The sequence below is a fragment of the Gobio gobio genome, assembly GCF_949357685.1.
Source record: "Gobio gobio genome assembly, chromosome: 25".
NCBI classification, from domain to species: Eukaryota; Metazoa; Chordata; class Actinopteri; order Cypriniformes; family Gobionidae; genus Gobio; species Gobio gobio.
This window is the reverse complement of record NC_137121.1, coordinates 21,650,345-21,662,967: the sequence shown is the minus strand read 5'-3', so window position 1 is coordinate 21,662,967 and position 12,623 is coordinate 21,650,345. Positions and strand designations below refer to the sequence as shown.

Sequence of the window (12,623 nt, the reverse complement as noted above, 5' to 3'; positions counted from 1 at the left end):
AGCAGAGTTAACAAAACAACTTTCCTTTTCTGCTGAGGCTACTGGATAATGTAGTCAAATATATATTTAGTTACCGTTTTAGCAAACTTGCATTCACCATGACTGTAACACCCACTTTACACAATCCAATTATCCTGATGTATAAAATAAAAAAAAAGTCCTTTTCCACATTACATCCCGTTTCACTCTGGAAGAGGAGCATATATTTTAGCACTGAAAAATGACACACTTCACCTTTAAGCCCAAAATGGTTGTTCTCCTCAGACACTAATTGGAGCATGTAGTGACACGCACTGCCACACGTCCCACACAGGTGGACACACATGACATGAGCCATGTGGCAGCGGAGGGGCCGCGTGAACCCCGGACTGACAGCTTTACAGTCCACCACAACTACCATCTGTCACAAACCCAAGACCCGACAAACAACACAGGGACTTCCTCAGTGGAAAAACAGAGCAGTGCCAAAAAAGTGTAGAAAGGAAAAGAGAGTTGTTTGCTATAGTACAGCACTTGAGAAGACAGATGGTGAGAGAGAGAAAGATTCATTCACTAGCTCGCGTCCTAAAGATTCAGCCCTTCCTTTGTGCCACACATTTCATCACAGCATCATTTACAGCACCAAACCAAAAAGAAGAAAAGTAGAAGGGGATGAGAAAGCAACTGAGCCCCCACTTTTTTTTTAGCAGGTACCGGTTGGCTATCCCGGTTCACTAGTTGACTTACAAAGGGGCTTTTTCCAAGTCCTAAGTAAAATGGCTTTGGCCAGCTTTTAGAGGATTTGTCTAAGACGGCATCCAAAAGATTAATCCAGGCATATCAGTCGCCTCCTTGGCACATCGGAACAGAAATTGAACAAAATAGTGAGCCTTGAATTGAAGTCTAAGTTTGTATAAACATTTGCCTCTTTCTACTCAACTTTTTGAACAATACTGGCATATGTTAACTTCGAGCCGAGTTACAATTCTTCTCATAGGGTACACAAAAAAACAGCCCTAGTCATATACACAGTTTTTTCTTAATTTCGATAATTATTTTCGCAAGTTAACAAGCAGTAAGATAAGGTATTAATTACTCCAATAAGGTTTTTTTTTTTAGCTCTTATTGGTCCCAAATTAGTGTAAGTGGTTTTGGACTACACTGACACCTATTGGCCTGGATGAATGAAGTTAACTAACTGCTGAATATTCATACTGAAGGTGATTATTTTCTCTTTCTTTTTATTTATTGTTTCATCTGAGGGGGGGTTTATGTGACACCACCCACATCCTTATAATCGACATTCTTGGATTTGACTAAAATGTCAACAAAATTTTGCCTGTGCCTGGTGGTTGCTGCATTGATTACAGTTATTATAAGAAGTAGTTACTTGGCCAATTACATAACATCACTGGTCATGTGATCTCAACATGGCGATGACCAAGGAAAAATTATATATATATATGTCAGTGCTGTCAAATCTAAAATAAAAGTTTGTGTTTACATAATATATGTGTGTACTGTGTATAATTATTATGTATTATATAAATACACACTCATTCATGTATATAAGAAAAAAATCATGAACTTTGGATGCGATTAATCGCAATTAATCGATTTGACAGCACTATATATATATATATATATATATATATATATATATATATATATATATATATATATATATATATATATATATATATATATATATATATATATATCCACACACACACAGCGATTCTGAAATGTAAGCCCCTCCCTCCCCCTATAAAATACATTAATTGATTTGAAAGGTTTATCATTATTTTTGTTGCCATCTAACGCAATACTTTCTGTCAATTCAATGTAATTCAAGTATAAATTTAATTTTGTTCATCAGTAAAATATAACCAAAAAATATAAAGCAGCAATTAAAGTTAAGTTTTCACTGGATCAGATTATGAATTTACAGGTTGCATATGATTATACAGCAGAATATGCTCATAATCTCTATGTAGGCTACATGTGATTCATGCTCTCTTGTACAATATTGACTGACTGGCTACAGCAGTAGACACTTAAAATAACGTAAATTGCCATTATATTGCTCACTGTGACTCAACAAAGTGTACATTTTGGACATAAATCACGTTCAGCTAAAAAAATAAATCCTGTTTAAAGTTTGAACCTCAAGTTCAATAGAAATTTGCTTGCTGTGCAAACTAGAACACCCAGCACTTTACGCACCTGAACAGCGTTCTATGTAATCATTTATAAGCACAGTAATGAAAGATTTCTTAAAAGCAGATGAAGTAAACCACAGATTCTGATGCTTTACATACCTGTGTTACTGAAGAGTGCGATCTGCGCAAGGAAGAGTGCGCATCTCGTCGAGAGCGCTTCCATTATTCTCTGAATGTGGAGAAATATTGCTGGAAAGAGTAAACAGGGTGAAGTCGAGCTCGTCGACAGAGGAACTCCTCTCCCGAAGAGCCGGAGGGTATCACATTGGTTGGGTAACGGTAGGAGATGCACCCTTCAGCGGTCAGATCCACTCCGCTCTCCGCTGCATGGATGTGCGCGCGTCCGGATGAAACGCATCGCCTGGCGCACCGTGAGTTCGGCTGGATGTGCGCGCGCCGCCCACAGACCACCACACACAAAAAAAGTTTGGTAACACTTGAGACTCTCTATATATAACGTTTTATAAAGGTATTCATATAGCTATAAATAATACTGAAACCAATTGTATTTTCACAAATAATTCTACCAGACTAATGAATTATAACCATAGTAGGCTATCATAATCGCATGAGAAATTACTACTTAGCCTAATTATTTATAATACATTTTGAAACACATTAGATCTTTTCATAAATACTTGTACCCACAGTTTCATGACATAACATACCTTACAATTAGGCTACATATAGGCTGCTATAACGTTTGAAGTGTGCTCCTGTACTAAAAATAAGCAAAGATGCAATTTCGTGTGTTATAAAAAAAATAGGTTACGTACATTGTTGTAGTAGGCTACACCAACTCTATAAATAAGCTAATAATGTTTAGTAACTTACATTTCAGGCAAAACTTGGCCAGTGATGCTTCACGCCATGTCGTAATTACCGTAGTCTCAAGATGACAACACGTGACGTCGGAGCTGTTCACGTCCTCGGACTGGGAATTAAAACTGCTAAATGAACCAGGTCAGGTGGGACAGCAGGTGTGTGGTACAAATAGGAGCTCTCACAAAATTCCCACCTTTCAAGCTGTAATTATGAGCTCTACGAGGACGTGAACGCTTTTTACATATTGAAATCTCGTACTTACGGTAATTTCAACATGGCGTTAAAGTGATATTTCTTCTCATTCAATGACATTTGTTCTACATTACGTTTTTATGTTTTGCAAACTGAAAGCTGCTCTGGAACACCATAAAATGGAGCGGAGATGCAGAGGTTTTCCCTACCCGCTCATAGGGGTCTGTGATCCTCTGCTCCAGCTCCACTCCGGGTTTTCCATTTCCACTTTTGGAGCGAGAGAAAACACGCTCCGAACTTCGAAAAACAGCGCTTCCTGCTCCGCTTTCACTCCGCACTCTTTACATCCTGAACTGAATGCAGTGGGCACAGAAATGTGAAGGTGACCAGATTTCTGAAATTAAAAATGGAATTTTTTTTGTTAATTGTATCTATCTATGTATTTTTAAAAAGGGGATAACTTACATTCTTGTGTTTTTCTTTTTCATGGTAAATGTAGTACAGTGGTAAATTATGGTATATAATAGCTTACAAGTCACACAGTCACAAACACTTTTATCACACACAAACATATATATATATATATATATATATATATATATATATATATATATATATATATATATATATATATATATATATATATATATATATATATATGGGCCTATACATATACATATATATATATATATATATATATATATATATATATATATATATATATATATATATATATATATATATATATATATATATATATATATATATATATATATATATATATATATATATATATATATATATATATATATATATATATATATATGGGCCTATACATATATATATATATATATATATATATATATATATATATATATATATATATATATATATATATATATATATATATACATATATATATATATACATATATATATATATATAAATATATATATACATATATATATATATATATATATATATATAAATATAAATAAATGTGGATAGTGGGATATTTGATATGTGGGTGGGATATATTGATGTGTTAGAGGCAATGTGTTAGACAAGGGCCAAATTGTGATGGCTAGATGACTGGGTCAGAGCATCTCCAAAACTGCAGTTCTTGTGGGTTGTTCCTACATTTACATTTATGTATTTGGCTGACGCATTTATCCAAAGCGACTTACAGTGCCAATCCCCCTGGAGCAACGTGGAGTAAAGTGCCTTGCTCAAGGACACACTGGTGGTGACCGCTGGGATCGAACCAGCAACCTTCTGCATATCAGTTCCATGGTTTAACCCACTGGACCACCATCTCACAGTTCCTGGTCTGCAGTGGTCAGTATCTATCAAAAGTGGTCCATAGAAAGGAACAGTGGTTAACCGGCGACAGGGTCATGGGCGGCCAAGGCTCATTGATATATACGTGGGGAGGCCTATGAAGCGAAGGCTGGCCTGTGTGGTCCGATCAAACAGACGAGCTACTATAGCTCAAATTGCTCAAGAAGGTAATGCTGGTTCTGATAAAAAGGTGTCAGATTACACAGTGTCACAGTTTGTTGCGTATGAGGCTGCATAGCCGCAGACCAGTCAGGGTGCCCATACTGACCCTTGTCCACCGCCAAAAGTGCCAACAGTGGGCACATGAGCATCAGAACTGGACCACGGAGCAATGGAAGAAGGTGGCCTGGTCTGATGAATCATGTTTTCTTTAACATCTCATGGATGGCCGGGTGTGTGTGCGTTGCTTTGCTGGGGAACACATGGCACCAGGATGCACTTTGGGAAGAAGGCAAACCGGCAGAGGCAGTGTGAGGCTTTGGGCAATGTTCTGCTGGGAAACTTTGAGTCCTGCCATCCATGTGGATGTTACTTTGACACGTACCACCTACCTAAGCATTGTTGCAGACCATGTACACCCTTTCATGGAAAAGGTATTCCCTATTGGCTGTGGCCTCTTTCAGCAGGATAATGCGCCCTAACACAAAGCAAAAATGGTTCAGGAATGGTTTGAGGAGCACAACAACGAGTTTATATATGCACACATATAAAAAAATATACAAAGAATATCAGAACTTTTATCAAATTTGAGCACTGGACAGAATTGGTTTAAATTCATTACACAATTTCAAGGAATATAAGGTAAGCATATATACAATTGGTTATGGGGTATTTTGACATTTATAAGACATAAGATATTATGAGAGCATTATAATTATCCCCCAAAAATATTTATTTTTGTGTGTCTTTGTTTCAGGTCACTTGTTTTAAGAACTGCATGCATAAATGAATAAAATTAATAATTACATTTTTAATACAAATATTTTTCTGATATTTGTTGCCAAAATCAGTAACCTCTTAACTTGAGGGAATGAGTATGGTTAAGTAAAACAGTAGCCAATGCATCATCAGTGACCCTGAAAACAAGATGTTATATGCATATTTGCACCCTTTTATGCACACGCACCCCCTGGAATGCAAGTATTCTTGTCCTGGTTTGAAGACAGTCCTCAAAGAAATACCCTTGCACTACATTTCAACACTTTCCAATGTAAGGAGATTATAGGAAGTGTGATTATCTGATTTTATAAGGTCTGGTACATATTTGTTTTTAAGAAAGAGGTGTAACTGCTTGAATGAGATATATTATTTGCTCCTTAGGGATCAGCATGTTCCCTGGTTTATTTGTTTGAACAGGGTTAGATTTGATTCAAAAGCAAAGAGTGAGTCATGTTGACTGGAGGCTAATATATGTTGAGTAAAAAGTACAGAATGTTTGTAACTAGACCCATTTATTAATTTCAGTAACTGTTTACCCATCGAAATTCCTATTTATTAGTTTATTACATGATTCGTTTTCAAACATTTGGCTATTTTCAATTCACATCGAAGGTGATAAATGTCCGGTCATGTTTAAGAGTCACAGCAGGCCAAACATTCTTCAGAATTAGGTTATCTCTGAAGGCTGCTGAAGAAACTTTTAATAAGAATTCAATTTAATAAGAAGCACAATGAGCTCAGACTGTTTAAACAGACACTGATCAAACAAACCATTGGCACTGCAAAAAATATTCAGATAATGCAACTTTCAGATGCATCTTTAATAATTGCATATGGAACCGGAAGTGCTTTCGTTTTCAATATTGTGTGTCTTTTGGTGACTTACATTCATTTAAAGGGGGATGTATGGTTTATGGTTCAACTCAATACAAAAAATAGGGTCCCAAAACTAGTAATATACTACCCATGTTACGCATGCAGAGACCATGTGAATACATTAACATAATTTACCAAGGATTATCTTTAATTTATGCAGAGTCTGTTCTTCAGTTGTAAAACTGCATGGTTTCAAGGGGGCCCGCTATAAAACTGTGTTTACATCCATGAAGCATCCATTGTTTTGTGTATGTGTGCATCTTAATACTTTTTTTTGTACAAAACTTCAAATTTCATCCAATAAAAATGGAATTAAAAATGCCCTTAAATTATCTTTTAATATAAGTGTATACTGTGAAATTAATTTATATTTCATTTAAGCATTTAAGCTATACCAGAAAAGACTAATGTAAAATTATTAATAATAATAATTTTAGCTAAGACAATGTTAATAAATTCAGTTTTCTTTGTAAATAATACATATATGCAGCTGTTCAAATTATGCAGAAAAAAATTAACATTTTGATTACACAGCACAAATAATGAGTGCTGGTATTCTGTTAACTTTTTTTTTTTTTTTTTTTTTGTGAATTCAGAATGAAAATATTTTCTGTCCAGTAAATTGCTGTTGGGCAAATATGATACGTTTAAACATGCCTTAATGTTTCCAAGAAAACGGGATTCCACATTCCTGCGAGTTTAGTGCGCCATAGTGATAACACTGCAAACATCCCTGAAAGCTAACAGATCGCTCAAAGCGGTGAATTATTGTCTTTGCTGATCTTTGTGTAGTTCTACACAGTTCAGCGCATCCATAGGGAACGCAAGAGAACAGTGGACTTGACTGTACGACTGCTTTCCTTTCTGAACAATTATTATTGATTATCATTATCAACTATGGATCTTTTTTTAGATTTAACATGCAAGTACAAAAAAATACTTTATTAATTAAAAGATGGGATATAGATATAGTTTTTTACTGCTGTGCAATGCAGCAGAGCATAAAGATTATTCATGAAATTAAAAATATTTTGAAAGGGTAGGAAACAGCATATTCCTGCCTCAAAATAAAAAGAAAATATAGTTAAAATACAATATAAAATGTAATAAAACATGCAAGCATAAATAAAGATTAGAAAGCAATAAGACTGAATATCTCATTTTCAACTTTATCTTTATAATTGCAACGTCATATCTTACATTTGCAACTTTATATCTCAAATTTATCACAATTATCTCACACTTTTTTGACTTTCACAGATGTGACTACAATTGCAATTTTATATCTCGCATTTGCAACTTTCTAAAAATGTGACCTTATATTTCAAAATGTTACTCTATATTTCACAATGTAACCACATCTCATAATTGCAACTTTATATTTGGGATGTTATAGCTCACATTTACAACTATTTCGAAAAAGAAAACTTTATATTTAAAAGTGTGACCTTATACTTCATAGTTGCATAGTTTTTATCTCATAATTGCAACTTTGTATCTCAAATTTGCGACATATCACAATTGCAACTATATCTGTCACAGTTATTCTTAATTTGAAGTGTTTTGGTTTCGTTTTCAAGGACTTTTAGTATGTTTCTTTTTGTTTCCTGTTTCCGTTGTTCTATGTTCCCGTTTGCTCCTTAGATGTCAATTAATTTTTGATTCACACCTGTTTGTCTTGTTTGTTATCGTGTGTATTTATGCCCTCAGTTCTTTCAGGTCATTGGCTGGTGTTGTTTGTGCACGGTGCAATGTGTAGCCTTTCTGGTTGGAATACTGCTTTTGGTTTTGTTTTATTAAAGAGATCACTATAATTTGAACTTGATCTTCCTCATCAACATCCTTTGTGGACTACAACGTGACAATTATCTCATATTTGCAACTTTATATTTCACATTTTCGACTTTATACAGTTGTGGCCAGAATTATTGGCACCCCTGGTAAATATGATCAAAGATGGCTGTAGAAATAAATCTGCAATGTTTATCCTTTTGATCTTTTATTTAAAAATGCGCAAAAATCTAACCTTTCATTGAAGTACATGCTTTTCTCCAAAACACGTTGGCCATCGACACCCCTAAAAAATGTATGAGTAAAAAATGAGTAAGTATATTCCCATTAATATTTAAAAACAAATTAGCGCTCCAGGGTGACTATGAGCATGAAATTGTCTAGCTATGACTTCTTGTTTCAGTATAAATATGAGGAAACACAAAGGCCAAATTCCCAAATTCCCATCCACCAGAATGAATAAAACCAAAGATTATAGATCTGATAAGCAGCGAAAGATTATTGAGCTTCACAAAATAGAAAGTAAGAAAAGAGCTAAAGCATTGAAAATCCCAATTTCCACCATCAGGGCGATAATTAAGAAGTTCCGATCAACTAAAGATGTTACAAATCTGCCTGGAAGAGGACGTGTGTCTATATTGTCCTAATGCATGGCGAGGAGGACAGTTTGAGTGGACAAAGACTCTCCAAGGATCACAGATGGAGAATTGCAGAGATTAGTTGAGTCCTGGGGTCAGAAAGCCTTCTTTAAAAAAAATCTAAAAAAACCCTATAAATCACCACAAGTTGTTTGGGAAGGTTTCAAGAAAAATCCTTCTTGCTCATCCAAAAACAAACTCCAGCATATTCAGTTGCCAGGCACGGCTGGAACTTCAAAAGGGACCTGGTTCTGTGGTCGGATGAAACAAAAACAAAAAGAAGAGCTTTTTGGCAGAAAACCCACCAGATGTGTTTGATGCCAACAGGGATAAAAAAGTACCACATGCCCACAGATAAATATACTGCTGGATCTTTAATGTTGTGGGCCTATTTCTTTTGCTGGAGGTCCTGGACATCTTGTTCAAATACATGATATCATGGATTCTAGCAAATTGATAAAAAAAATCAAAACCTGACCACTTCTGCTATACAGGGAGTGCAGAATTATTAGGCACGTTGATTTTCTGATCATATTTTTTTTCCAGGCACATTTGACCAATTCCAAACCACAGTAATCCTAATAACTACTATTAATTTAGTATTTAATAATGTATAAGTGATATATAATTGTTCATGAAGGCTGGAAATGAAAAACACCTTATATTCAGGTGTGCAGAATTATTAGGCATGTTTTCTTTTACAGATAAATTGAGCCAAAAAAGAGATTTAACTCAGACTGAAAAGTCAAAAAGTATTAAATGCCCATGAGAAGGATGCAATACTAATGCAATACTAGACATTGCAGTTAAGGCGTGACCATTGGACAGTGAAATGCTCATTGGGTCAGCAGGGTCAGACAAAAACATGTGGCGGAGAAAAGACACTTATTAACCGCAAAAGAATTAAGAATTAAGGTGAAGAATTAAGGGTGAAACCATCAGGAACCCTTTAGTCTCCAGCGCCACCATTTTCCAGAGCTGCAACCTACCTGGAGTCTCCAGAAGTGCAAGGTGTCAGGATCTCAGAGACTTCAGTTAGGTAAAGAATCCTAAAAAATGACCCCCACTAAATAAGAATCATAAGCTGAAGTGTTGTAAAATACAAAACACAAAGTGTTGTTATGCACTCAAATCATCCTTGTTCACATTACTTAAAAAACTCATGTAACTACATGAACTTAAATTGAATGAGTTGTTTCTACTAAAAAATAGTATTGTCAGCTTTACTTAATAACGGTTTGTTCGGTCAACTTAACATTGCTGAGCGAAACGAACAAACTGGGCAGTGGATCTGTAGTCCCCAGCATGCTTTGCAAGGGACTTTATTAGGAGAGTAAATTTAGGGATTAAAGTGTTATTTTATGTTTTATGTTAGTGTTTAATGTTCAGTTATGTTGGACAATTAGAGGAGATTCTGTAATTTTGTGGTTACCATTATGCATAACAAACTTTGATAAATTTAACATAACATTATTAAGTAAACTGCACATATAAATATTATGCAACAGTAACTAATTAAAATGGTTTGTATTTACTTAAAGAAATTTTGTCAGCTTTACTTGACTTTCTTTTGTTCATATAACTATATTAACAATTTTAATAATTACTCAATATAGTTGCGTGGAACCACTTGACGCTGCTTTTTTGAGTAAATTCAACAAGCCTTTTTTTGAGTGCATGGTCGTCCCAGTCCCCTGACCTGAACCCTATAGAAAATGAGTGGGGTGAACTGAAGAGAAAGAGACCAACATGGATCTTGGAATCTGACGGATCTGGAGAGATTCTGTATGGAGGAAAGACCAATGGACAATGTAATTGTCAAGTGTTCTCCAAACTCGTCATCAGGCATTATAGAAGAAGACTATTATCTTGACAAAAGTATTTAATAAAAGGGTGCCATTAATTACGTGTTTTGGAGAAAAGCATTTATTTCATAATGTGATCTGCCCCCCACTTTCATTTCAATGAAAGGTTAGACTTTTGTGCATTTTTAAATAAAAGATCAAAAGGATAAACATTGCAGATTTTTACAGCCATCTTTGATCCTATTTACCAGGGGTGCCAATAATTCTGACCACAACTATATCTCATATTTGCAACTTTATTTCACATATGCAACTTTTTCAACTTTCGAAAGTTTCACAGAATCTCACATTTACAACTATTTTTAAAAATATGTAATTCAAATCATTAGTATATATTATATATGTGACTTTATAACTCAAATTTTGGATCTCACTTTTGTAACTATCTCACACAATTGCAATTTCATATATCACATTTACTATTTCAAAAAATAAGACTGTATTTTTTAAAATGTTACTCTCACACAGTTACAACTTTTTATCTCATAATAGAAACTTTATACATCTCAAAGTTCTGACTTTATTTCTTATTTTACAATATCTCAAAATGTACAGTTTGTATTTTTTACTTTAATTTTTACTCTGAGGTAGAAATGTTGTACATTAACATCAACTATGGTCGCGGTAACATATTTTAATGGCTTACTTCTTTAACAGTAAAATATCATAAAATATATCTTATCCTGTGCCATATTGCAGCCCTGATTAGTGGAGTTGCATCACAATATGTTTAAGTAGGAATTTAACATCTTTTTGGGGATTTATTAGTTTTATCGGTCCTAATTTAAATGAATAAATTAGTAAGAATTTGCTACATTTATAATCTACAGGACTCTAGAGCTTCTCTATAAAGCATGCAGGACTTGTATATAAAGCAATGATCTCACACCAAACCCCACCAAAAAAAAGAAATGGTGTAGGATTTATTTAGAATTTTTTTCCACTTAAAATCAACCAATTGCAAGAACCACAAATGTCGTGTTGGCCTGCCTCTTTTACTCTCCTGGCACCTACATTGTCAGAAACTAGAGTCAGTCCGAATGTTAATGGAGTAACTTGCGTAATGGCAAGTTCGATATGAAGGGCAACAGTGTTTTGTCACAGAGCCAAAGTGAGGTTGAATGCTGGGAAAGTTGCTGATTAGGAAGCTCTGTATAGAGGGTTGTACCGATCTCTTCAAAGACCACAATGCCTGATATGTTTTGGATGCAGTCGTTAAGCTTTCCGCCACCACAGACCACGTTTTCCTGAAAACTGCCATTGCCGTACCCCACAATAATTTGTAAATTGCTTGGGTGCTAATCCAGTATGCTTTCAGAGTTTTGATGCAGCATCAGCATTGGAAATCCCGGAGAGCCATTGTCAGTTTGCGGACCCATGGTTACCATTCACACTTTATGAAGATTAACTGTCATTGTGCAACCCAGAATGCAACAAGGCCAGTGTGTACAAGTGTGAGCCCCATTTCCCAAACTCATTTTGTCCAGGTCCGGAGTTGTGTCCACTGCAGCGTGGAGCTCTCTACATACCAGCAGCAGAACAAAACGCTCCTTCACAGGCTCGAACAGAGGCTTTAAATCAAAGTACTTCCAAATGACATCAGGTTCCTGGAGCCCTGTGAGAGAAAAGAGGAGAGGGAGCAGTGAGTGCCTTTTATCTGAGCTTCAGTGGCGCAGCCAAACCCAGACTCACGTCTCAGCCTCCCGATGGGGGACAGACAACACATACACACACTCACACACAAACTTCGGGTCTCAGCAATATGGGGCTGCATAGACACTTTGACTCCATTCCTACCTCGCTTTTATCTGTCTCTCTCCATCACTGCTTTCTTTATGTCACTCGCTTGGTGTTTCTATTTCTTGCTCTTTATTTTCTCTGCTTTTCTTTTACTGGTGTTCAGAACACATTACAATAGAAATAGATGTAATATTATTCTAAAATGTAGCACTATA

At 35.4% G+C, this 12,623-nt stretch overlaps 1 protein-coding gene across 1 annotated transcript in view; it reads right to left on the bottom strand.

Moving 5' to 3' along the window:
* Positions 1–2,569, bottom strand: part of ptprz1a (protein tyrosine phosphatase receptor type Z1a) — a 70,754-nt gene extending 68,185 nt beyond the window's left edge. Inside the window, exon 1 of the mRNA XM_079810415.1 lies at positions 2,301–2,569. Coding sequence (XP_079666541.1) covers positions 2,301–2,364 — 64 coding nt within the window. The 5' untranslated portion in view covers positions 2,365–2,569. The remainder of the gene's footprint in view (positions 1–2,300) is intronic.
* Positions 2,570–12,623: the final 10,054 nt, after the last annotated feature.